At 47.6% G+C, this 25012-nt stretch overlaps 7 protein-coding genes across 7 annotated transcripts; 4 read left to right on the top strand and 3 right to left on the bottom strand.

Annotated features, from left to right (window-relative positions):
* Positions 1-428: 428 nt before the first annotated feature.
* Positions 429-2662, top strand: FOBCDRAFT_315994 (major facilitator superfamily domain-containing protein). The gene is made up of 2 exons (XM_031174239.3): positions 429-2026; positions 2078-2662. Exons 1-2 carry the CDS (start codon positions 622-624, stop codon positions 2386-2388), a joined length of 1716 nt encoding a protein of 571 aa, XP_031051024.2. The 5' UTR covers positions 429-621; the 3' UTR covers positions 2389-2662.
* Positions 2663-5758: 3096 nt separating this feature from the next.
* On the top strand, positions 5759-6601 carry FOBCDRAFT_269693 (uncharacterized protein; the record flags this gene model as incomplete). The annotated part of the gene is made up of 1 exon (XM_031174240.2): positions 5759-6601. The coding sequence occupies one exon, from the start codon at positions 5759-5761 to the stop codon at positions 6599-6601; it is 843 nt and encodes a 280-aa protein (XP_031051025.2).
* A 2975-nt stretch (positions 6602-9576) lies between these two features.
* On the top strand, positions 9577-11225 carry FOBCDRAFT_257451 (uncharacterized protein). The gene is made up of 3 exons (XM_031174241.3): positions 9577-10138; positions 10199-10419; positions 10471-11225. Exons 1-3 carry the CDS (start codon positions 9980-9982, stop codon positions 10934-10936), a joined length of 846 nt encoding a protein of 281 aa, XP_031051026.1. The 5' UTR covers positions 9577-9979; the 3' UTR covers positions 10937-11225.
* Positions 11188-12189, bottom strand: FOBCDRAFT_215698 (ribosome biogenesis protein Nop16). Its single transcript, XM_031174243.3, has 2 exons — positions 12016-12189; positions 11188-11963 (listed from the first exon to the last, which is right to left on the bottom strand). Exons 1-2 carry the CDS (start codon positions 12129-12131, stop codon positions 11432-11434), a joined length of 648 nt encoding a protein of 215 aa, XP_031051028.3. The 5' UTR covers positions 12132-12189; the 3' UTR covers positions 11188-11431.
* A 262-nt stretch (positions 12190-12451) lies between these two features.
* On the bottom strand, positions 12452-14412 carry FOBCDRAFT_215700 (FAD dependent oxidoreductase). Its single transcript, XM_059609417.1, has 2 exons — positions 13877-14412; positions 12452-13776 (listed from the first exon to the last, which is right to left on the bottom strand). The coding sequence occupies exons 1-2, from the start codon at positions 13998-14000 to the stop codon at positions 12521-12523; spliced, it is 1380 nt and encodes a 459-aa protein (XP_059466800.1). The 5' UTR covers positions 14001-14412; the 3' UTR covers positions 12452-12520.
* Positions 14413-14941: 529 nt separating this feature from the next.
* FOBCDRAFT_269697 (thioredoxin-like protein) lies at positions 14942-15541 on the top strand (the record flags this gene model as incomplete). The annotated part of the gene is made up of 2 exons (XM_031174244.2): positions 14942-14984; positions 15069-15541. 2 exons carry the CDS (start codon positions 14942-14944, stop codon positions 15539-15541), a joined length of 516 nt encoding a protein of 171 aa, XP_031051029.2.
* Positions 15542-15795: 254 nt separating this feature from the next.
* Positions 15796-17848, bottom strand: FOBCDRAFT_257455 (P-loop containing nucleoside triphosphate hydrolase protein; the record flags this gene model as incomplete). Its single annotated transcript, XM_031174245.3, has 3 exons — positions 15796-16551; positions 16611-17540; positions 17594-17848. 3 exons carry the CDS (start codon positions 17846-17848, stop codon positions 15988-15990), a joined length of 1749 nt encoding a protein of 582 aa, XP_031051030.2. The 3' UTR covers positions 15796-15987.
* Positions 17849-25012: the final 7164 nt, after the last annotated feature.

The raw sequence follows: 25012 nt of genomic DNA on the forward strand, positions 1-25012 counted from the left end.
GCATTGCGACCTCGCCGATCATGCATGACTGCGTTGACCGGCAAATAGAAAGATTATTGTCTTAACCTTTTGACCCATGCTCGTCTAGTCGATTTCGTGGTTGCCATCTATCGATACACCTATGTGCCAATTTCCAATAGTTCTCAATAGTTCATAACAAGCAAGAAGAAATCTTTAATTTCTTGTTTAAATTGTAGTAATACCTTTCTGATGATGAGATTAACTGCAACTTCTTCTCTCACAATTATAAGATAGGTATACATTCAGTTCAATTCCAGTTTCCTTCACCATTTGAGATACCCTGGACCCTTCCCCGGAATACTGTAGACGTCATTGGTTACTTAACCCCCGCGTCATCCCTTTAGGTATTAGTGAATTCAAGCCGTCGGTTCTTCTTATCTCGGTTGAAAGATTACCCTTTTTTGATACTAGCGGCTGCTCAGATAGGCCGATAGTCGCCGATCGTAACCACGGATATATCAACAACGCCCTTTTGTCAGTAATCCTCAATTCCGTCTCACATAAGTCTCACACGGGGATACATAAACCTACTCTGACCGCCCGCACGAAGTCTCTTTTCAGTTGATTTCTCTTTCGTTCAATTGCTTGGTGAGAGTGAAGATGCGTGAATCTGCCAGCGGTAGCGTAGCTTCTGCCGTGGCCGAGAACGGCACGAATGCACTCAGTGATGAACGAACCCCGTTGCTCAAGTCTACAAGTCAACCTCAGAATCAAGATGCCGAACCACTAAGTGAAGCTCAAGGAGATGACCCTGATCGAGGTTTACCAGCAGGACAAGAGGAAGAGACAACCGTTGTTGCTGAGGAGGTATCAACTGGCCGGTTGGTTCTCATCTTTGGTACAGCGTGGATCGGAGTCTTTTTGGGTGCCATCGACTCTACTATTATTGCGACTCTCTCAGGACCAATTTCGAGCGAGTTCCAATCCCTCAGCTTGTTGTCATGGCTTGCAACCGCCTACCTCATCTCCAATGCCGCATGCCAACCTATTTCGGGGCGGTTGACAGATATCTTTGGCCGAGGACCGGGTCTCGTATTCAGCAATATATTCTTCGCAGCCGGTAATCTCATTTGTGGTCTGGCCCGTGATCAGACCACCATGATCATAGGACGTGTTGTCGCAGGCATTGGAGGTGGTGGATTGATGAGCATCTCGACGTTCCTGGGCTCAGACCTGGTCCCTCTACGTAAGAGAGGCATTATTCAGGGCTTAGGTAACATCTGCTATGGATCTGGTGCAATGCTGGGTGGTGTGTTTGGCGGCTTGATTAATGATCACACATCCCAGGGCTGGAGACTTGCCTTCTTGATCCAGGTACCTCCAGTACTCGTCTCTGCTGTAGCAGTTCATTTCTTGGTCAGGGTTCCTCCTAAGCAGTCGGATAAGTCGTTCCTTGCACGCATCGACTTTATGGGGGCATTCTTGACATCTTCTTTCTTGGTATTCCTGCTCTTGGGCCTCAACTCAGGCGGAAATATTGTGCCGTGGACTCATCCACTCCCGCTGACCACGATACCTCTTGCTTTCATCACATTTGGCTTATTCTTGTTCTGGGAGAGTAAGGCCCGCCAGCCAATCATACCAGTGAAGCTTCTTCTCGACCGGACTGTCTTGAACGCCTGTCTCTGCAATCTTGCCTGTACGATGGCGGTAATGGGGGCGCTCTTCTATGTTCCCCTGTACCTGCAGGTTCTTGGCAGTAGTGCCACACAATCTGGTATCCAGATTCTCCCATCACCGATCGGTATCTCAGTGGGATCTCTCCTTTCGGGCTTCATTATGAAGAGAACTGGAAAATACACCAAACTAGGTGTAGTGAGCTTGCTCTTCCTTATTGCGGGAGTTGTGGTTCTTACAATACAAAATGAGCATAGTCCCAAGTGGCTGATGGGAGTTTCTTTCTTCTTGATCGGTTCTGGATATGGTGCAACCCTCACAACGACGTTGTTGGCATGCATTGCTGCTGTTGACCACTCTCAGCAGGCTGTCATCACCTCTGCAACCTGTGAGTTAATTAGACGTATTTTGTTGAGTTCGCATTGCTAATAAACTTTAGATCTGGCACGCAGCCTCGGTAGTACTGTGGGAGTTACCATTGGCTCAGCCGTGTACCAAAACATCCTCAAAGCTAGACTTTGGGACAGATTCGGTGCCGAGCCTGGGGCTGCAGATGAGATTCGCCGCATCAGAGACGACCTGGATGAGATTAAGCATCTTCCTGAAGGATGGTATGACGGCGTCATCAGCTCTTTTGTGGAGGCCTTCAGGGGAGTGTGGCTTACACTGCTGGCCTTCGCTATCATTGGGCTACTGTGCATCTCGCTCATGAGGCAGCACACCCTTCATTCGACTCTTGAGAGACGGTGATTACTTTTGAAGCGGAGCCGTAAATGAGGATCATATCGTAAGGGGTTTGAAAGAGTTGGAAGAAAGAGAAATTGAAAATGCTGGAAGGATAGATTAAAGCAGTGGTTGAAGACCCGCCCTAGGTAGACATGTAGTAAATCACGGATATTCGTGGATAATGGGTCAAATTTTCAGCCAGTGCTTGAATGGGATCGGTGCTAGTGATGAGGCATCTACAATTTCCATTTAAATTTCTTTCAATAGAAGTACGCTTTTTGAAAGATGGCTTTCTTAGAGTGTCTTTCTTAGAGTCTCAGAATATATCGATCTCTCTCTCCATCCTTCGTCTTTGGATTTCAAGAACCATCAACACTGACCTATTGTCTTCTACCCCAAGCTTGAACTCTGGATGGCTTCATAGATGAAACATTACTACATAGTTTACACCTCATCAGCCCCATCACATCTAGCTCGATTCAAGCCACGACTGGTCACTCTGGCCGAGTACAGCGATGACAGAGTTGAAGGTAGCTCTAGCAAAAATGCCTCGGCTGACTCTTCGGAACTCACTTCAGAGCTTACGCCGAGAGAGAAAAGCGGCTGAAGAGGCTATACTCATATTGCTCTGAGTTTCCCTTACTGCCTAGAGTAACCTGCGACTTGATACAGATGTCATATAAAAGGACGTATAACAACAACTTGCCCTGATTTTAGTGTTTGACCTTTTATTGCAGGCTGTTTCAATAGTGAGCTAAGACTGGTTCTAAATTACCCGACTGACATTGCTGAACAACATACCGAAGCACTTTCTCTGTTGAGGACTCACCTAAAAAGCCTATTATCCCTAATTTAAAAGTCGATGAACAATCTTCTATCATTCGTTTCCCCGGAAGATCTCCCGGGACTTTGGTTCGGCTCAAGATTGGGGAACTAATGATAGCTGGTTTTCCTATGAGGCTCGTGTTGCTTGGACTAGCTTAAAGATTTTGGATGTAGAAAGTGAATAAAGACTGTATGGCAAAACTCTGCGGGCTGAAGCAAGCCATAGGTTCTGAAGAAGACCAGCTATCGTGATTGTGCAATCCAACCCCCATAACCTCTGGGAACTGGTTCTTCTGTTGTTTCGACATATAGTACCAACATGAATGCTGATAAAGTCGACATAAAGTAATGCAGATATAGACCTTTGATAAGAAAGGTATGAAGTCAGCCTGAGGTTGGTCTGGATCCATGATTGGAGCTTATACGGGCAGAGTCAAGAATCTAGACCGAGGGGGTAGGCATAGACCTTGACCGCTCAACTTGCTAACGATACGCCCTTTTCCGGATACGATATAACCTCACTCATAGCCCAATATCCTATTGATTGAATCGTAGTACTTCTTTGTATAGGCTAATCAGCTCCGCTGTAAAAGGTATGGTCCTGGTCATGTCTTCATAATAATATGCGTAGGCTTGCTTCTCATAAGTTGCAGATGGAAACTCGTGACTGTTGCTACACCCCCAAAACCTTGGATCATACACCCAGGCAGTGTAAAATCTCCTTTGAGAGCTTTGTGTTACACAAGTCGAGCTTGGCAAGCCAGAAAACAACCGGTTTGAGACACTAATTAACTTTGTCATTTTTGGGGACCATTCCTTCTGGCCAAGCGTTTTATGATATGATCTAGATGATGACCAACCCTATTGGACGAGAGGGCATCTCAAAGTCGGCTTATATCATGCAAGAGTAATGCTTTTATCATGAAATACTGTTCAAGGAATGTTTGCATTCCTGGAGTTGTGCAACTGAAGGGTCATATGGCAGTGTCTTATACTGACTGGATAATAGTTTCGGGGTTATTCACAACAAGGACTACGGTCAAAGCTCGTAAGCTTGCGGACATTTCAATCGGAGATAACACAGGGCTAGAGCTACAGAGCGCCTGGCCACGAGATATTCAGAGACAGCGGCCGACGGACTTGTTGAGGCGCTGAATGGTCGTCCAGCTAACTATTAATTTCCGTCAACTAATCGACTACGGGGAATATATATCGTAAGATGGCTTGAGCACTGTCCATATTTAAAGACTTTGTAGACATATAATTTCCTGCAAAAGCTATGTCAACATCTGTTGTAGAATTATGTCGTCCTAGATACGGCGTCCTGAACTCAGAGTCTAGGTCTAATCACCATCTGAGACATCGAGGTCTGGAACGCCACCCCTACCGCTTTCACCGAAAAGCCACCTCGCTTGATGGTAAAGTTTATTGGAGTGTAAGAGGTGTCGTTGAGAAATGTTGCGGAAAGGCTGTTCAGATGATGGTGGTGGCCAGATTCGGAAAGAGATTCGTGGGCTAGACTCTGACGTGAAGTCAAGTCAAGCACAGACAACGATGGTACAACGTCTGCTATTTCCTCAAGCGTTGTTTCTGTAGGGCAGAGTGGCGAGAAGGTACGGTATTAGAGTGAGGCGTTGTCTGAACTGTACTGTTTGTTGGTCCCTTGAATGAAGATCAACTATTGTGTACCGTCTTTTTATATTCCATGTTGATCAAAACATCATATTTCGCCTCTGATTTACTACCAAGTCATGATTTGTTCAGGATGTCCCAATCCGTACGACGAGTCTTCTGCTTTGTTGGGGGGGTTGGGGGGTTTGCCAAGGTTCTTGTGTTCTCTGTCTCTGCTGAAGAACCGTTGAGTCAACTCTATACTTCGTGTAATGCTTCAGTGTTAGTCCCAGGAGCTATGGCCATTGAGCAACGGGTTCAGTGAGTGCATCATTTTAGCTTCCGAGTGGGAATCTTGACAGGCGCCATACTTGACGGAAAAAGCAAGATGGTGGGCTCACTAAGGTATGCCACTGTGTAACCTTCGACCGATCTACGGCCCGTTACGGGAGCCAAGATAGTCTAGTCTCCGGTGATGGCACGGAGTTGTATCCGGAGACTCTGCCCAGGAACACTTCATCCGAGCAACGCTGACGCTTTGTAAGCTCTGTGGGTGGTTATGGCTTCACCTGATACGCCCAAACATTCTCCTCTTATGTAACAAACTCCCCGAAACAGAGTTTTGGCGCATTAGCCCAGATCTCGTAGATCATGATGGAGATTTTGGCTCACTGTGTACCTGCTTATGGATCTTGTCCTCACTCAAGCGGCCGACCCTGATCTCTGAGGCTGAGGGTCTCGATGTGATGGGTCACATTCACATTCACAAAATTATGATGCTGTTGGTTGAACCGGATCTGGGCTGTGAGATAGAGTTGCCGTGATGCAGGGGAAAATCTGCAAGGAACCAACAGCGGGCGCTCTCGAGACCCTGAATAGATATTTACCGTAGATCCTGTCTCACACACGCTTGTCTGTCTTACTCACTCATTCAACTAAAACGTTTCTCTTTCTCACAATGAAGCATCTTTTTATTCTCCTCAGTGCTTTGTGGTCTACACAGGCTGCTGCACAGAGATACACTTATACCACGCGCACCATGACAGAATGCTTCAGTGCAACTCAAACTAGCTTTGGCCAGGCTGAGCCAACACAAGGTGCTGACAAGTACTGGACTATTGAGATGCCTGAATGTCAGGATTGTCTATGTACGGACTGTGCCTACACAAATACATACACCACAACACTCGATGTCTTTTCACCATCAGGCATCGCCAAGTTCCCTTATCAAGTCAAGGAAGTCTACAGAGGCATGTCAGCCATGCCGGCTGATGTTACACCAACTGCTGTTCCTTATGGCTTCACCTCTGGCGTCGAGACCTGCAGCATCTGCGGTGACGAGCCAGTTACTGCAACGATGACATATCCTCGTGGTGGCTCTCCATATCAAGAGAGTGTACCCACAGCAACACTTGCTGCCCAGACTGCCTTTGAGCGTCCTTCAACATTACGAACTCAAGTGGCTGATACAGAAGCTACCGATTCTCCTTCGAATGAGAACAATACACGGCCTCTTGAAAACACTGTCCTTGAGCACAAGGCCATTCAATACAGCGGCCAGGGACCAGACATGGCCGACTTTGTCAAGTTCAGTCTTGCAAGCAAATCTGGCCCTAATGTCGACGACGCCGAGTCAAAGACACCTGGAAAACCATCCAGGGATATCAATAGCTACGCCAAGATGCGATTTGACGCAGCTGAAGCAGCTCCATCGAAAGATGTTGATGGTGCAGCAGCTAGCAAACATCCACCAGCTGGCGTTGCTATAGCTGTGCTTGTGCCTATCGCACTTCTGTTATAGAACAGCCAGGAAAACAACAAGAGTAGAAGAACAAAAAACGAGGGAGATTTTCAGGAATGCATTCAGCGCCGGCGTTGCATAACTCATCCATATTCGGAAATGTTTCTTTTATCCATTTAATAATGATTACCACGGCCAACTATGGGAGAACAGGATACCACCAGAGCGTACAAGACGCCATTTGAAGGAAAGTAGAATAGTCAGAATATTAGCTAGATACCCCCCAATAAATAAGAATTAAATGTACTTTCAGGATAAACTTGTGATGTTGGAAGGAGGCTTGATGCGGTTGGTGTGCCTTGCTTGGTCAGATGGGATCGAGCACATCGGAGAGAATGTGATATGTTTCTTTCTGATTAAGTTATGACGGATTCCGTGCCCTGAAACCATTCCCATGCTGAGCTTGGCGTGAAGGCTTTTAGTAATGTGATGCAGATCTGATAAACTTCAGTGCGAATACACCGTACACACGGAGAAAAGCCTCAAAGTCTCACTCTCATTGGAGACTGGAGACTCTTCTGGGGTGGTTACACAGAAGTACAAAAGTCAACCTTGTGACAGACCCAGAAAACCTTCTTCTGAGGAGTTGTTGAGCTTGGTGATGTTTATTCTTTGGTGGGCTTATCATCCGTTTGCAGGTTAGTTCAAGACAAATGAGGGCATCGTGAGACAAGTGGATGAAAGGTGACGTCAAATATATGAGATCAAATACAACTGAATCAACTGAACTGAACTGGACTGTTGAGCTAGGCACTCCAGGGATAATGCATAGTAATATTTGACATAATCATGACTTTGAAGACACGTAGTGTAGCCCCAGTGCACCTTGAGCAGACCTTCCTTTTTATCAAGATCAACAAGTTGAATCAACATCATCCCTTCCATCTTAACACTTCTGTTCAGTATACGCGAGGCCTAACTCGCTCTCAACAGTATTGCGTCAAGGATGGGCGCAGTGACTAACTGCGGATCGATCATGCGAACCCCACGATAGAGGCTTCTCTCCGGGATGCGTTGCTTCAGGCATAGCCAAGTTCGAGTAGAAACGGAAGCATGCACACTCCTGACTGAAATCGTGCTCGCCAACAACACCCCTCCTTATTCTCTTGTAGTCGAGCTTCTCGGGAATGATGAGAGCCATAGGGCTTCCCGTGAAAAGCCGAAGAACTCTCGTTTACCCTAAGACCAGGAGGGCACATGAGTAGTAAGTGATGCTCTTCCTATTAAGCATGGAGCCAATGCCGCAGATATGTCGACTGTTAACCTTGGTAAGGTGAAGCTTCTTCACTGCAGTGGCAGTCAATTTTTGTCGTGGAGATTGTGATAGTGGTGTCGTTCAAGTCATAGAATTTGTTCTTCATGGGCATGGATTCTGTGCCTCATTCCTGTGTATCCTTTTCCTTTTTGAGGCATACGTCGCATTTATTGCATGCAGACTGACACTTTCTTTTGGGCTCAAGAGTCGGCAGAACACGAATTGAAGGATCATATCAATAGTAGAGTTGTCATGGTCTTATTTCCTGTGGCGACTTAAATACGATAAAGGTCCAGTACCAGCTTATCCGACGGTAAGGATACTCTTTTATCTTCAAACATTCCGCCATTGATATAATCCTGTGGTCTGAGCTGCGAGCTTTCGTAAGGAGAACACGAAGTTTCGGGAGTCAACCCTACATTTGTTCCCTCTAAATGATATGTGAGAAGGTTCAGTACTGATGCGAGTACAAAGACAAGAAGAAGATAACCTTGCAATTCAGATTTGAGGAGTGACTTCTCGAGACGGAGTAATATTACTGCGCGGATCCTCAAGGACTGCAATTTTCCAGTGCTTAACTCGAGTCACTACTCATCAAACCTAGCCGGGGTCCTGTGTGAAAGACATTGCAGGCAGCTGTTGTGAGATATAACTATGCGTCCAATTTCTTTCATTGCATTATCCAAAATGAACCATTTCAAAATGGTAGATCAGGATTTTTGATATCTTATAGAAATGGCAAAACCGAAGCTATTCCCATGTAGATACATGCCAGTGGAAAACGATAGGCTGAGGTAATAGACCCTTGTTGATATGACCGTTTCAGAGGCAGATTAGGTTGGACTTGGGCCCCGTTAGCATCCGCTGTGGCTCCTGTCGCGTAATTGCGACATTTTATCAGTGACACGTTGATCAGAGTCAAAATTTGCATTGTATCATCAAGTCAATTCATGTCATGTGAGTCTAATGAATAAAGAGTCACATTCACTTCGTGTTCAAGATGCATCTGCCGAGCAACCCAATGCAACAACAGCGAAGCATCCGTAACATCCGGATAAACAACGTCATGAAAGCCAACAAAGCTGCGTAATGATCGTGGCGTCAGTCATTTTTGGTGTCCTTGTGCAGATCAGATCCATCAGGTTGTTAGTGAATTGACAACCGTTGGATTTTATAGCAATGAGCAACACTACATACATATAGAGCGCTTCAGATGGAGATTATATAAAAGTCGGAATGATGATGAAACTGCTGAGGCCTGTCACTCAGCTGAAGCATAAATTTAGATACCGCTATGCAGATTTCGGAATCCAGTGCGTTTAATTGGTGTTGACTCTGATCGCTGTGGTCCCCTAAATTCTTCTCCAGTGGCGCAGCTGTTGCATGGTGATGTATGTGTCCGTAATGCCTTGGCGAGTCCTTGGGCATACAGTAAATTCCACAAGGCATCTTTGTCGGTAACGCAGAACCTGTCGAGTCTTAGGGGTATTAAGCCCCTGAATCTAGCGCTGACATGGTCGATGAATTAGTCGATAATCTAGAGAACGACTCAAGTTATTGATCCCATTAGAGGGAAAATACAAAGCCACACAGCCACATCGAGACAGCCCTGTCACTGCAGCGCTGTTGCGTCTAGCAACGCGTGGCCAGCCAGTGGAGGCTTAGGCTTAGGCGGGCGTCATGCTGGAGGAGGTCCCGCTGGCCAGGGAACCTGAGTAGAACTGGAACCTGTTTCGTCAGGGTTCGGTTTCCAAGTTGGCCATTGAACTTAATTCGCACTCATCCCAACGCCCATTAACGACTTGACCCTTCGTCAACACAAAACAACATCGATTCTATACATACATTCTCAATAACGATAACGCTCTTTGTTTGTGTTTTTTCCATTTTCATCTGACCCATCCTAGCGAGTTCATCTCTTCAGAGGCATTGACGACGATCCGATTCATCTTGGCTTGAGACGACCTAAGCCATTGCGATTGAAGCTGAAAAGCCAACAAACAAGACACATACATACTTTCGCAGCCTGATTTTTGGCTTTATCAACGAGCAGATCGCTTTCTCGAATCTCCTTCCAATCTTCCCTCCTACATATCTCGAAAGTCTTCACATCGACCTCCAATATGCGGTTTGAAATCGACCCCGACATCGTCCCCAACCTGAAACTTGGCCTTCACTCTTTCCAGATCATCATATCTCTGGTCGCATGGTGTTTGCAAATTGGTGTTTTCAATGCAAAGGATGCAGAGGTCACTGGAAGGAATGGCTGGACATTCGCAGTGGTATGTCAACATCTCGACTGCTATTTCACATTGTGTATAGGGAGCTAACGACATCTGCAGTGTTTCCTTTCTGTCCCAGCATGGATCTTCCTCATCATGACTCCCCGATGGGGCCGCACTCGTCGCTTTGCTCAACCGCATGCCATGCTTGCTGTTGACGCTGCTTTCACAATCATATGGCTATCTGCCTTTGCTACTCAGGCTGCCTACAATGCCGCTGGTCAATGTGGAAAGGCCTGCAGCATCAGCAAGGGTATTGTCGGTTGTGGTGTTCTGGTAACGTATGTGCTTCAACTCGATCTCTGCTGAATATTTACTGACATCCTCTGTAGCCTCCTCTTCGCTGGTTCAACTTTTGTTTCCGCGTTTACCCTCAACTACTACAACAACCACAACATCCTGCCAGGTTACGATAACCGCCAGATGGGCAGCGACAACATCGACCCTGACAAGGCTGCTTTCTCCATGGCTCCTCACGGCGATGAGGCTTACGAGCGAGTCGACATGGACGATCACGAGCCCTCAGGCAGTGCCTACGGCGGTGGCTACAACAACAACAGCTATAACAGCCACTCCCGCTATGGCGATGCCAACCCCTATAGCGCCGATGACGAGGATCCCGACCGTTTTGGTGCCCTCCCCCCTCGAAACAACACCCTCTTCGACAACGACACTGAGTACCACTCCGGCGGTGCTCCTCCATCAATGCCTGCCAGCTACGCCAACCCAACAGGTGGTCATCCTTATGAGGATGTACCCGCACAATTCCCCGCCGGCAACTACGATAGGGGGCACTAAGTAGCAACAGCGTGATAAATGAAAGAAAGGATATATCGGTCTCTTTTTTATGCAACGGTGTTCATTTTGATTGGGTGTGGAATAGCCTGGGAAACTGCGTCTGGGATGCGGGGTTCACATGTTTTGTACGGTAGATAACGCCTCTGGTCGAGGAGCGGCGTTTAACGGCGTCATGGCTTTCGCGGAGACAAGGGAGATGGATGAGGCCTTTGGCTGCGTATGATCTAACTTAGACATTGCACCCATGCAAACACACACACATATATATAAGGCACTTTGGATTCTCTCATGCTTGCGGTTATTCTATATTTTGGACAGTATAAAAGTTTGGCCGTGTGAAATGAAAAGTATACGACGTCTTATATTTTAAGATGCTCGAATCCAACTCCCAACGCCTTCTGTTCTTAAGCCAGTTTTGATACTCCATGCTTGATGATTTAGCGACTCCATCTTATTCACCCCCAAAGCCCTGCTTTTATTCCGTGTATCCCGCTTCTACTCCTTGTTCATCTTGCGGATTCGCTTGGCGATATCTGCTGCGGTCTGCTGCATGGGGTTCAACTTTCGGTCCCTGGCCATAGCCGCTGTATCGTCGCCATACTTGGCCACGAGCTTATCCAACCATTCCTTCTCCCGGGTACTCTGATGTCTCTTCTTGGGAAGATCAGGCTGTTTGCTCTGCTCTAGGAGAGTCTTGACAACATCGGTCGCATCAGCGTCGTCCTCAATGCCACCCCACTCCTCGGCAGGCTCAGCGTCACTGTCGTTATCGAGGTCGTTCAGAGGATCGTTAAGCGGGTTAGGCTTGGCCTCGCCGAGAATACGGATAATCTTTCCATCAGCATCGCGTTCGACACGTGCCTCGGATACAATGGCGTTCTCGACGGTGGCGATAGAGAAGGGATCGTTGGGGTATGCGCGGGTTGTGGTTGCGCCGAGCTTCTTCTCTGTTCCACCGGTAGGAGCCTTGAGACGCGCTACGAGACCGAGACGACGGTAATTTTGAGAAAGAGTCTCCTTCTTGTTCCTTTGGGGAGTTAGCTTTGCGCTTTCATCCGTGGCTTGGGGATTGGCCATACCAGTTCTTTGCAATGGCATCGTTGCCTCGGGGGTTAAGGATCTTCTTGGATCTGTTAAGTTGACGGATAGGCTGGCGGCCTGAGCGGGCCTTCTTCTTTTGGAGTTCACGACCCATGGTTGATAATGTGAATTCTTGTGTTGGTTGAGATGTCGATAATTCAAGACGGTTAAGACGTCCAAAAAATGCCCGCCAAAATTTGATCGCAAAGTCTTATCGATAAGAGAAGTGAGACGCTAGTGGAAAGTGATCCAACCCGCCAACCTCTTTATATACCTTAACCAGTACGGGCAACAAGAAAAGCTTCTGTAATGATGATTCCAGCAAATCTTATAAGAAAAGCACGTCTTGCCTAGATCACATCTTGTAATGGAGTCGGTGGTTTCTGGAATCATCTCATCTTGCTCACGCAAACCTATTAAGTCTGGTACACCAAATTCATGCCAAGACCCCATGTTATTCATTAATCGTCTATATCTACCTAATATCCAACTGCTCAAGAGTTATTAAACCTTGAACTTCCGAGGGTCCAGCTTATCAACGTCAGCACTCTTTGCCCCTCCGTCAAACACGAACTCGGACATGAGCTTGCCCGTCCCAGGACCATTCTGAATTCCCCAGCATGTATGTCCTGCAGCAACGAATAACCCAGGCACAGTCGTTCTGCCGATCAAAGGTCCGCTCTCTTGTCCAAAGCGAATATGCCTTGGGAGATAACATGCTTGTTTCGCCTTGATGGGAGCCGCGGCTAAAACGGGACTGAACGTGCTGATATATGAGACTATGTCGTCGCACTGAGCCTCGTCGCATTCGACTTGATCTGCGGTTTCGGGTAACGGGACATTTGTATCTGGTTCACCACAGGCATAGGCCTCATTAAAAGGCCGAGCATAAATCTCTGGATCAACATTGCCCCTGTGCCTCCTTTTCTGCCCCATCTTAGCACGATGCTCGGGTATAAAATCCGGAGGGAGCTGAATATCTGTAAAGACAGCATACGGGCTAACGTTCGCGTCGAAGACAACGCTATGCGCTCTTAGGCCCTCGATCCTGGCCCGAGGCAAGACTTTGTTCGTCCATGGACCAGCTGCCACGACTATATCTGTCACGCTGGCAATGGTCTTCGTCTCCCCTGTGTTGCGATCTAGATACTCTATGCTTTCGACGCCATTCTTTGTGGAGTTTATCTTGGTTACCTTGGCGTTGGTGTGTATTTGAGCGCCACCTTGCTGGGCAAGTTCTGCGATTGCTGTTGTGAAATGTAGGGGATGCACTTGAGATGTTTCTGTCTTTCCGGGTGCGCCCATCTCAGACCAGCTGTTAATAATGCTATGGTCTACCCAATCGAGATCCTTCGGTAAAATGCCTTCTTCTAGAAGTTCTTTTGCTGCGCCATTTTGCTTCGGCAGTTTCTCCCAGTCTTTTCCATTCTCACTGCCGTTTGCGCTTCCATTTCCGTTGGCTTGAAGTGATTTGATCTTGTCGCGCGTCACGACAGCATCAAAGCTTCCGCAGCCGAGTTGGCGATAACCCCATCTCTGAGGCCCGTTATGCTCAGCAGCCAACTCGGCATGCAAGCGATATGAGAGAGGAACTAGGCATTCTGGATAAGCCCAGAGGGCGAGAAGACCGCCAGCTTTGCCTGATGCACCTTGTGCGATAGTAGGAGCAGCCTCAAGAAGGGTGATAGTATGTAAGGCTGGGTTGAATTTCGAATGGCGTGTTAGATAGTAGGCCGTGGTTGAGCCAATGATGCCGCCTCCTGATATTTTTATCAGCCTTATGTGGTCCGATGTATGAGATGAGGTTGTTGAGATATGACGGGGATAATAGAGAGCCCTGTAAGTGGCGAGGTGACTTACCAACGACGACGATGTTTCTCTTTGCGTCCATATCCAACAGGACACGAGTAAGCCGAACTGAAATGAACAAAACTGAGTCGAGAAGCAAGATCCAAGCTGTAGTCTCGGTACTTGTCATGAGCATGATCAACGTTTTGGCGTCCGATCAGATGGGAATCGGAAAGAGTTGGGGTCCAGTAGTGACGTACAGACCGCGCCACCACCGCCACATACACTTTAGATAAGTCTTATCGATAAGAGATAAAGCGGCCGCTCCTCTGAGAATCCATGAATGTCTTTAGCGGGGCAGCTCCGAAATCCGAACCGGAGCTATTACCGAGCCGGGGAGTAGCTATGAAATAAATCAGCAGAGTGTTGCACCGATATCAATTGATTCCAAATAGAAGAAGAGAGATTGGCAGAATTATATAAAAAGACCGAGTGTATAGAAAGGGCCTCTGATATTAAGTTATACAGTTGAAGCTATGCTTGTAGTGCATGTCTTGTTCTGATTAGCGAGTGATGGTCTTCAGCTGGGCACTTTAACCGCTTTTGACCAGATATATATATCCTTCTATTATACTTCGGCTCACATAAACGTGAAACATATAAAACAATTCAGTGAACGTCAGGAATAATTCCAAATACCTATTATCTATCTGAATCCTCGGTACCGGCGGAATTGGAGACCCCGATCACTCCACCCCGAATACGTCACCAAACCAAAAATGGAGTCAAGTGCCGAGGCTTGTAGAAGTGTAGAAGCAGTCTCCATACAATCAGTGTACCGTTATTGTGTAACTCGGATTGTTTCTTCAGGTTTATTCCCTGCTCCTCTACTACCAATTCTACTGCACCTATACCTGTACCTATCTAATGTCCCTGTGGCGTGCTACTGCTCCTCGTTGGTTGACTTTACGGCCATCATCAAGTTCCAGTTCCCGCTGGCTTAATAAATACTACACCACCACCGCTACGACTTCTTTTCGTTCCCCGCCATTTTCACCTCTCAACACAAAACACAACAGTCCTCACCAGAGAAATATCACTCATAACCATCTTCGTCATCTGAGTACAACTTCAAAGATGGCTTCTGCTACTAGCTTTTATGACTTTAAGCCTCTTGACAGTATGTGTCTCCCCTCTCATACCCCGCCTTAACCACACCACTCTCATGATAGCCTTCTCATAACTCTCAACTAACACATTTCAGAGCGCGGTCAAGAGGTTCCCCTCGCCGACTACAAGGGCAAGGTCGTCCTCATTGTCAACACAGCCTCCAAGTGCGGCTTCACTCCCCAGTATGCTGGCCTCGAGAAGCTCTGGACCAAGCTCAAGGAGAAGTACCCTGAGGACTTTGTCATTCTCGGCTTCCCCTGCAACCAGTTCGGTGGCCAAGAGCCCGGCACCGACGACGACATCCAGGAGTTCTGCCAGCTCAACTACGGCGTGACCTTCCCCATCATGCAGAAGACCGAGGTCAACGGTGACAACACCAACCCTCTTTGGGCCTGGCTCAAGGACCAGCAGTCGGGTCTTTTGGGCCTCAAGCGCATCAAGTGGAACTTTGAGAAGTTCCTTGTTGGGCGTGATGGAAAGGTCAAGGGACGCTGGGCTAGCACCACCAAGCCCGAGAGTCTGGAGGAGCCTATCCTGAAGGCTCTTGCGGAGAAGGCTGAGGCTTAATTTGAGATGAGTGAACGACAAAAGGTGTGCTGTTGAACCCCTTCAATCTAAAATGAGATACCCTGTTGGGGCCAGACAGCGACGCGAGGATTATGAAGTTTTAATGAGGGCTTTTAGGCCCATGCGTACTGCTACATAAACTAATACAAGGATTTAACCAACTATGAACTGTTCTGCCTGTAACCCATCTGATAATCATGAAGCTGTGTGGCTTGGCGTCATTCATCCCATTGGAATAATTTCGACGTACCAATCAGTAACCCAATAAACAGATAAATCATTTTACCATGTACTTCCGAAGCATATTCACTACTGCAATAACTTTTATGTGATACCATATTATCTTTTCTCATGTCACAACCCTCCGATCATCCGTGGCTCACTTACACCCGACCACATACAATCTCATACCAAGATCTCACCCCAAATTCCTCCAACCACTCATCTTACACGTTTTCATAGTAATACCTAGTTCCGGGGTCGTATTCGAGCCAGACCTCCGCTTCCATGGTATCAACCTGGGCGACAACTTGTTGCCATAGGTAAACCTCAAAAGCTCCTGGCATGATTGCAGGAACAGTGACAGCGCATCTGAAGATTCCCTCCCCCTCGGGACTTAGAATCATGACGAGATTACGCCCAGGCAGACGATAGAATCCTGGAGTGTCATCAGACGGATTCCAGCTAACCACCATTCCCGGCCGAAGACGCTCTTTGAATGGAACATCTGCCATCTCGGGTCTCGGGTCTTGGCTTGAAAGTCCCTGTTTTCCAGCTTCTTCTTTCTCCGACTTGGCGTCTTTCTGGGTCGCCTTTGGCTTGTTGTTAGCGGCTCGCTGTGAATCGATGTGAAGACGCCAGAATTTGGCTTGGAAGGCGGTCGCTTGCTCGAGCGTGATGCCCGGGGTCTTGAGGCAGCGTGTGATGAACTCCGGAACCGGGAGTCGAAGAAGTTGGATACCCGTCTCTTTGGGTGCGAGAGCTGTAGGAGAAACGGGCGGGGTGCCAGACTGTAGATGGTGTTAGCAAGTTGTTGTTACTAACAGCAAGCTGGTATTCGATGACTTACGTTCTTGAGAATCCAGTCGTGGAGCAGGTTCTGGGGCCAGGTGCTCGGCTTTGAAGCATCATATTTCGGCACGGCAGCTTTAGGGACGGTGATTTTCAGCATTTCTCCGTATCTCAGCGTGTTCTTGGTAGCGCCAACGTCAAGGAAGCTTGGGTTGACACAGGCCACGACGACGGTTTTGCAGCTGCGCTCAGCAGCAGGATCAAAAACATGTTTCAGAACTTTAGTCAGAGCACTCTGTCGAAACGGTACGTAGACCTTCTTGCCAGTGGCGAGCCCTGCAGCGTCGACACTGGCTCTCCCGCGGATACAGTCCTTGAGCACAGAAAGACTAGCATTGATCTCTCGAGATTCTTTGATGCGCTGGGCTGAATGCTCGGTGACATCTCTTGCGGCCTCCGAACCGGCAAGGTCAATTAGATAGAGAAGCCCGTCGTCAGATTGGGGGAGCTCAGGGTTCTCGAGGCGAATCTTGCAGATAGCGTGCGAGCGGGACGAGGAGTCGTTCTTCTGCGTAGAAGCAGTCCGTCGGAAAGATGCCGCATTGTTGATGTGCTTGATCAAAGTATCCGCATCTGTAACGTGGTACTCTGAAGCTCCAGCCAGATGAGTCGACCCGAAAGAGTCCTCCAAGATAGAGATGGGTTTGCGAGCGTTGAGGAGATCAGAGGCTGAGTTACCCGCGAGTTCGATGATAGAGATGAAGATGTTGCGAGTACCTTGAATATCACACGAGAAGAGTGTTTCAGCGATGAGGCGCTCGAGGCCGCTGACAGTGTATGTTTTGCCTGAACCTGTCTGGCCATAGGCGAACATGGTGCTAACACCGCCGCCCCACGCCCAGGGGACAAGAGGCTTGACGAGCTCTTGGTAGATGCCTTCGGTTGTGTCTTCGGAGTTGAAGACCCTGTCCACACGATAGTTTGTAGACTGAAATTCTATCAGTAACCATACTATCTTTATACGAGATATCTTGTACTGACCACCAAAGGAGGAGGTCCCCTGACTGGTCTCCGCAGTTCGTGTAAGTCAATCACGCCAGGTGCGTTGTTTCGAGGAAAGGCGCCAATCAACTGTCCTCCTTCTTTCTCGTCGTCGAGAATTGGCCGAAGGCGAGTAGCAATAGTGATGTCAGGGTTGGACTCTTCATTGCTGGTCTTGGACTTGACAGGTGTTGGTTTGAAGCGATTCACCAGCTCTTGATAGCGTTGAGCGTGATCAAGAAAGAATTGATCCATGGTTACAATGAGACTCGTGAGATTAATGGGTATTAGAAACTGTGAGCTTTGTGTTCTTGACTAAAATCAATTTCTCTGTTGATATACTCTCCTGATATATCTCTTCAAGAATGATGGTGCCTAAACGATGTGAACTGCAAGCACTGTTGTGGCGCTCTGACCCAGCAACCCCTTATTACACGTGACACTGTCGCTCTACGTAGATATTATTGAATACTGATGAACCAAGGCAGAGAAATTACTGTGGTACACTATTTCGTTGTTGTGGTTGTGATATGTGATACTCAATATGCTACGATTGAGTGTGCGTCAAAAGTGGTTTTGTTGCCACAAGCGCCCGTTAATTCTAACCTCCATTTAAACATAGCTCTGGATATAGACTTCAACATAATTCGCTATAGAGTTCTTACTCATTGCTCTAACAGATTATTTACAATATGTATGTACCAATAAATCCGAAACCCAAAAGAGCTGAAGTTATCACTCAAACCAAGCTACCCGGCATTATTCATATCCTGCACCAAGCCCAGCGATAGATGCTAGGCAGCTGTTTGAGGAGCCGAATATATATTACGACATTTCAATTATAATCAACCTAGGTCTCCCAATAGTTAGATTTGTTTTCTCTGCTGCCTATTTATCCCTGTTTTGCGGAATACAGATAGTATGATAGAGCGGAATCCCGGTAGGCAACAGTTTAAGAACGGCACTAATACTTTAAACTACATTATACTGTTCAATTGATTCCGCTGTGGCATTTTCCGATTAGATTGTCCCAGGCAATGATCTGGTCGTGTTGTCTTTCTAATATTTCTGCAAATCGGTTACTGTTGGGCCTTGTATCATGGTCAACCACAATCTGTTGCCAGTTCTTCTAGATCACATTCGGATCTCCTTCCTCATTTCTCCTGTCGTAGGAAGCAATCCAAGTCAATATCAATTGCACCCATGTCCAAAAGACCCAGGAGACTCGATTATAAGACACTCATGAAAGGCTTCGGCAGCAACGAAATCACTATGTGCGAAAGTCGGACCACGGGCTGTCTCGAGCTCGGAACAACATATTGTATCATCGATGATGCGCAGGCTAGCGATCAGTTGCAAGTGGGTTTGCCATTCTAAGCCTTTACAAAGCGCCTCGATATGGATGCTCCAGCATATCTGTCATCTGGAGTTGATCCTTATTCAAGGATACTGGTGACCCCTCCTCTGAGAAGACTTTTGATTCAATTCAAGGGGTTCAGTTTTGGGCTTCCCAACTACCAAGGATAGCTTTATACGGCAGCAATAAAGCTTGAGGACTTTTCGCGCGGGCTTTGAAAAACCGACTAGATATTCATGTCAAGTGATGGCTTCCACTGCCAACTGTGCCATCAACAGAGAATTGTTTTCGGTTACAACAAATTCCAATCGCTTCTTGTTCGTAGACGAATAGGAGATTGATTCGTCTTCCTTTGCTACTCTCAAATTAACAGCATAGCTGAAATAGGCTTTACCAAGCTTGACCTTATAGGAGCTTTGGGCTTTGGGAAGATGCTCTGTTATCAAGGCCTGCTGTCATACATCTGAACACCTATTCCCATACACATCGAGAGACAAGTGATGAGTATGTGATACGATACCTTCGAAGTTACAGGGGTAAGTCGCAGCCATCTTGGTCTACAGATGTCTTTCGGGTACTAAGGGCCAATAGAGCCTGAATCACGCAGACATAACTCAGAACCTACGATTCCCACGCCTCAGGGTTCCTGTTGTCAAACTCCACTGTAGAGATACGAAAGAACCGTTCTACATGTTGTGCTGGGTATCCATTGCGTTCGAAGACTGACCGAGGATCGCAATTACTGGAAAAAAGCTCCTGCCATCACATCTACTAACAGCATCGCCCAAGTCTCAGTCATCTAGGTTGCACAGGGCAAGGTCGAAAGCAAACGTAAGCTGAGCCACTTGTAAGACCTCAAGACAACATCTGGTTCAATAACAAACCCAGCCGTGCCATAAGCTCTCCGTGCAACGTTAACAAGCATCAAGTCCTACACGCCTGTGTTCAATACCTTATATCTCCGAGTCCCGTCCTCCATTTCACGGTGCGCGAATGTGTCAGCGCCTGCTATTACCAATGGATGTCGACGAGGGAGGACAGTATGAAGAGAATAGGATCTGCTGCCTAGATTACCGGAATCACCGAAGTCGTACAGCCGCATAAGAGCCGTATAGGATATCATATCCAACAGTAAGAGATGTCCACCATGTCATACGGGGCTATCTGATGATCCTCATCGCTGGTCGAGATTCAAAGGCGGCGAATGATCCCCGACGACGCCTGGTGCCAGGTCGGATAGGAAAATTCGGCATTGGGATCTGATCATGAGAGTAAGCTTTCAGCCTGAATCAAAGGTCCAGATCCAATCAACACGTTGCGGCTTGGGTTCCCCTTGTTTCAACAGCTTGTCCAAGAATCCTACCCTAGGCAATGTGGTGGCAGAATCCCATGCCTCTAATCATGAGGAAATTGCATGAAGCGGATACAAACTTACCATAGCATAGTGCACTCAATTACGGTCGTTCATCGTTTGTCCAGTGAAATGGTAATGCTTTCAGGGTAACTTTCCTGCCATCCATCAATGCAGGCCATTCCCAGAAACAATATTCAGCAAGCCTCGAAATACGATAGTACCTGGTGATGCGGATGCTTGTGATAACAAACTGATGTCTTGTCGTCACTATTTCGGTGAAGAATCCTTTGACGAGGGCTTTGTAGATAATTACCAGAAACTCATGGTTGTGATATCATCTGTCTGTGAAGGTCAACGTAACGAACACCATGTATCCTCCTCAACAAAGAAAAGATCTTTGTTGTGATATACATAGTAGCCCTGTACAAGGTTTCATCTGCCACATTGGTTGGCAGATCTCGATCCGAAAGCACCAGGATTCAGCCAAAACGTCAAACCACTGGAAGCGAGGCTCATCATTGCCATCTCAGATATCCGCCTGACGTCGCTTTTCCCTACCCTAGATTTGTTACAGTTCACACTCTCTCAGAAAAGGCTTATCTTGAGCTGCCACACAACCACATCATCATCATTGTCGTCATCTTCCAGAGCTCGCCTGTACATTGGATTGATTGGATGTCCTGATCAAGCCACCGCCAGACTTGGCCATCAGCCTACCGAGTGTCGATCACTGATCGTCCACCGCGCACCGAGAGAGGCCGAAAGCCACAATCTGTATACCCTGCACTGAGGAAGCGGAAAGCCTTCCGCCGTCAGATAGTGAAGAAACTTTTGCCTTGGATAACCACGATATGCCATCCCTTCTTCTGCGTTGCCTTCCCCAGATTTCCAGAAGTCTGCAATGCCACCCTCCCCCACACAGAACGGCCGCACGCCAACACCAAGCGGTAAGGGAAATGACGGGAGCCAAATAAATGCAGGTTCAAGATCGTCAAACTCAAGCCCACTAGCCACTTGGCTTTTGAGACTGTTCCGTATCGAGAAGTAAAACTGCAATTACTTGAGACAGAAAACTCAAAGGTAAAGAGATTTCGCAGCCTCTTTGCCCTGTGGGCAACGCTACCGGCCCTTCGTCGGTTTGTGTATCGAGGCAGCTCGAGAATTACGTACAAGCGACGAATAAAAGATAGGGGAGTGAGCTTTCGAATACCATTGCCAGCTGAATACCGCAAATTAGGTATCCACCTGTCTGACAAGCAAGACGTGTTGCGATGCCGCCTGAGGGTCATGAAGCGAGTTGATAGGACAGTTTTCGGCGATATTAACGCGATGCACGCCGTTCAATAGCATGGTGACCTGCCATGCGGCACTGCGCTGCAAAAACCTATGTACCCATCTCTCGTTCCGTGTGGAGAAATGTTGCTTCGTCCGTTATTAGAATTGCTCCGCCCCTCCAGACCATCTCAAGCCATCACAAAAAAGTCTGGGGAATGCGGGGGACGAATGGGGAGCATTCTTATGGTGATGACCGTCCCGCTTTGTCTGGAAGAATGCATATCGTATTCGAACGGTCGACGTAGAACTGAAAGAGCCAAGCCGCAGGCAGGATATCTTTATCAGCGTTCATGATTTCCGGAGCATTGTTCGCGCACGAGACCCATATCAACCCCGTCGTCTATGTGATTCAAGTGGAACTTTTGCACTATGAGAGCGGAGAGCCATACCTCGCAGCGCGCCAACGCTTCCATGCCCACGAGATTCCATGACTACCAGGGCATGCGTGTACTTGTAAATGTGCTGGCGGTGACTTCAACTCCTTCAAATCTCGTAAATGGCCTTCTACAAACGTCCAAGTCTTGCATTAAGGGAGTGGTGTGGCTGATCTATGAACCACCATCATGCTGTTGAGGGCTCGGCCCTTTGCGGCTTGACGATTTTCCATACTCGGCACAAGGGACCTGAGAAGAATCGACTGTTGAAGCCGCACGAGCCAAGTCAGTGACGGTGAGAGTCCGAGACAAACAGCCCAAGTTTGTTCATCGGAAGCCGAAAGTTAAAAGACAGGTTATGTGCATGAGGGTACCTGGCCCATCCCCGCGCTGGCAATCTCATGACACACCAACACCAAGAGACGCGGGGTCGGTAGGGTTCTCCATCTTCTTGTCGGGGCTGTTGGAGATCAAGGGTGGCTGCCAAAGAACTTGGCTAGATGCGTTGGGAATGCCCCCTGACCCGACTTTTAGTCAAAACAGCAATACTATTACGTGATAATAAACTATGTCCAGCACGTGAAGACGAGATTGAATGAAGCCGACATCAAAACTCGCATCGGTAGCTGTCCGCCCAGTTTGCGGGGAAATCTGGGGACGTGGAGACGATACTTTCAGTACCCTTTCATGAGAGATTTCAGGGACTTGTTGTTGCATGGCTTTGGGGTTTCTGGATGTCGATCAAAGCCGTTGTCATGAACTCTTCGGGCCCTAGACCGTTCAGGCAGATGGCCAGGGAGCCTCGGCTCACGATAAACTAGGGTGAGATTTGCTTTTTGAACCCTAGTCCCGTTTGTCCAAACTCCAAACTGTTTCAATCGATCAATGGCAGGCTAACTTGCTAGACTTTGAATCATGATACCCAAAAGCATCAGCACTATAAACTTGACGAGTAGCCATGATGCGTACCTGAGTCGAGGGGACCGATCATAACCGACAGACGTCCTGCCACACCATAATAGACCAAGCCTCCAGCCTGGCAGCATTCAAGCCAACGTGAATGGCCTAGTTGAAACTAGCAGTGGTTCGCCCGGAGCAGTCGGGTCCTGGTGTAATTCAGGACCAATCTTGATTCGCTCACCATTACCTTACCAGCAACGTAGCATTCAACCTCATCTCAGGCTTGTGGCAAATCGGAAATGAACCCCAACGCATCAATGTCGGTTGCCTCCCTCGTGAAGCGATACCAGAGTCTACGAGTCGCCGAAAGACGAGATAAAGAATGGCGGAATTACCCATTGCCTCAAAAATTCTTGGAAGATCATGGCTATGTTAGTGGTTGATGGGGAGCAGACCGACTTCTCATTAGCCTAGCTCAACAGCCGCGTGAAGCAGACATGGGGAACTCGGTTAGGCAGGGGTTGTGCAAGCAAGCGGCTCGAATTGAAGCAGTGTGAAGACACCGTCAGCTCCTGTCGGACATTTGTGTCTCGGGTATTGGCGAAGAGCGTTTTCAACAAGGATTAGCCATAATTGCGCGAATAAAGGATAAGGGCCAGTATCCAACATGGTTGCCGTCAAGAAAAATGATTGCCTCGAGGTTTCGCACACCTTAATCTACTTTGCATTCAATGCCTATCAGCTTTCAGGCAAAGCGTAGTATACAACTCGGGTGAGTGGGAATCCGATCAAAAAATAGACATTCAGATGCGAGCCAAGACGTAAAACGATACCGAGGCGGTCATTAGAACCGAAAATAACTTGTTCCTAGTATCATAATAAGATGCGACTATGACCAAAGGCTTGAGACAGCCTTGGGTCCCTAGTTCGACTTGGGCCTTGGACTGCTCTAGTTTTTCGTAATGTAGCGCTTGCTTCTTAATTTTCCAGCGATGAGAAACGAGAGACTCATCAATCGCATCAGCAGCCAATGAAACGAGAGTATCGTAACTGAATAAGGTTGATGAGCCGGCGACAGGGACTGTGACGACCGAGACCTGGTTGGCATGGATATGCCTCGCTGTCAGTGAGTGGTTGCTGCTTCTAAGCGCCCCCCTGTCACTTTGGGAGAGATTGGTAGTGCTGGAAGAGAGGGCTTTTTGCAAAGTGCGAGGCTTAGACCCTAGCTTGGCTTCCATGCAGCATCGTTCGGTCCTTCTAACGCACGATTTTATCGTTTAGTGTATGCGGCTAGAACCAAGCTTGGGCTTGGTTCGGAATAGCTACCAATGTAGACCCTTGCCGCCCCCGCACACCGTCTCTGTCGATACGTTGGATTGACTGGCTTGTGTGTTGATTGATTGCTTCAAAACAAGAGGCGCCGGTAGTCGTTTCCAGGTCACGGCATTCAACCATTGAAGCTTTTTGACCTATATTGTTGTAGTCTTTACCGCGTCGTCCGCTGAGGAAAAATCACTGTAGTACTCCCACCACTGTCGCAGCCACTGTTGTCACCATGCGTTTTTAAAACAGGGGTATCTCGAAGGGCTTGACGAAGAGCGATTGCCAACATTTGCAAACGCATGTTTGATGATCCGACCCTTTTTGTATGTATTGCATGTCAAGCAGTTACTGATAGCCCACATAGTGACTTTAAGGACAAGTCCAGTGAATCTTGGCTTTCAACGGAGGAAGATAAGAGTTTTGCCTAGTACTGTCGGTGAGCGGAAGGTCCGGCGTCAAGACGTTTTGCAACGAAGAAGTTCTCCATTAATAGTGTTGTTTCCAACCAGCCTTGGGAGTTTTCAAAATTCAAGGGTTAGGATAAGCGTCGGGGTCGGATTTACAGGGACCAGCTCTCGTTCAAGGGCTCTGTGCAAGGAACTCTTGAAATGACGATGAAAAGAGTTGTGATCAGCCTGGAAGGGTTCATGCATCTATATCGAGTTTAGAGATCAGCGACGATCACGTTTAGGAGACTCTTTATTTGGTCCGCTTGTGTCTCAAGTCTTCCTTTCACATCTGCATCCCAGGAGTATGAATGAGCCCAAGCCCTGTCG

The sequence above is a fragment of the Fusarium oxysporum genome, chromosome II (genome assembly GCF_013085055.1).
Source record: "Fusarium oxysporum Fo47 chromosome II, complete sequence".
NCBI lineage: Eukaryota > Fungi > Ascomycota > Sordariomycetes > Hypocreales > Nectriaceae > Fusarium > Fusarium oxysporum.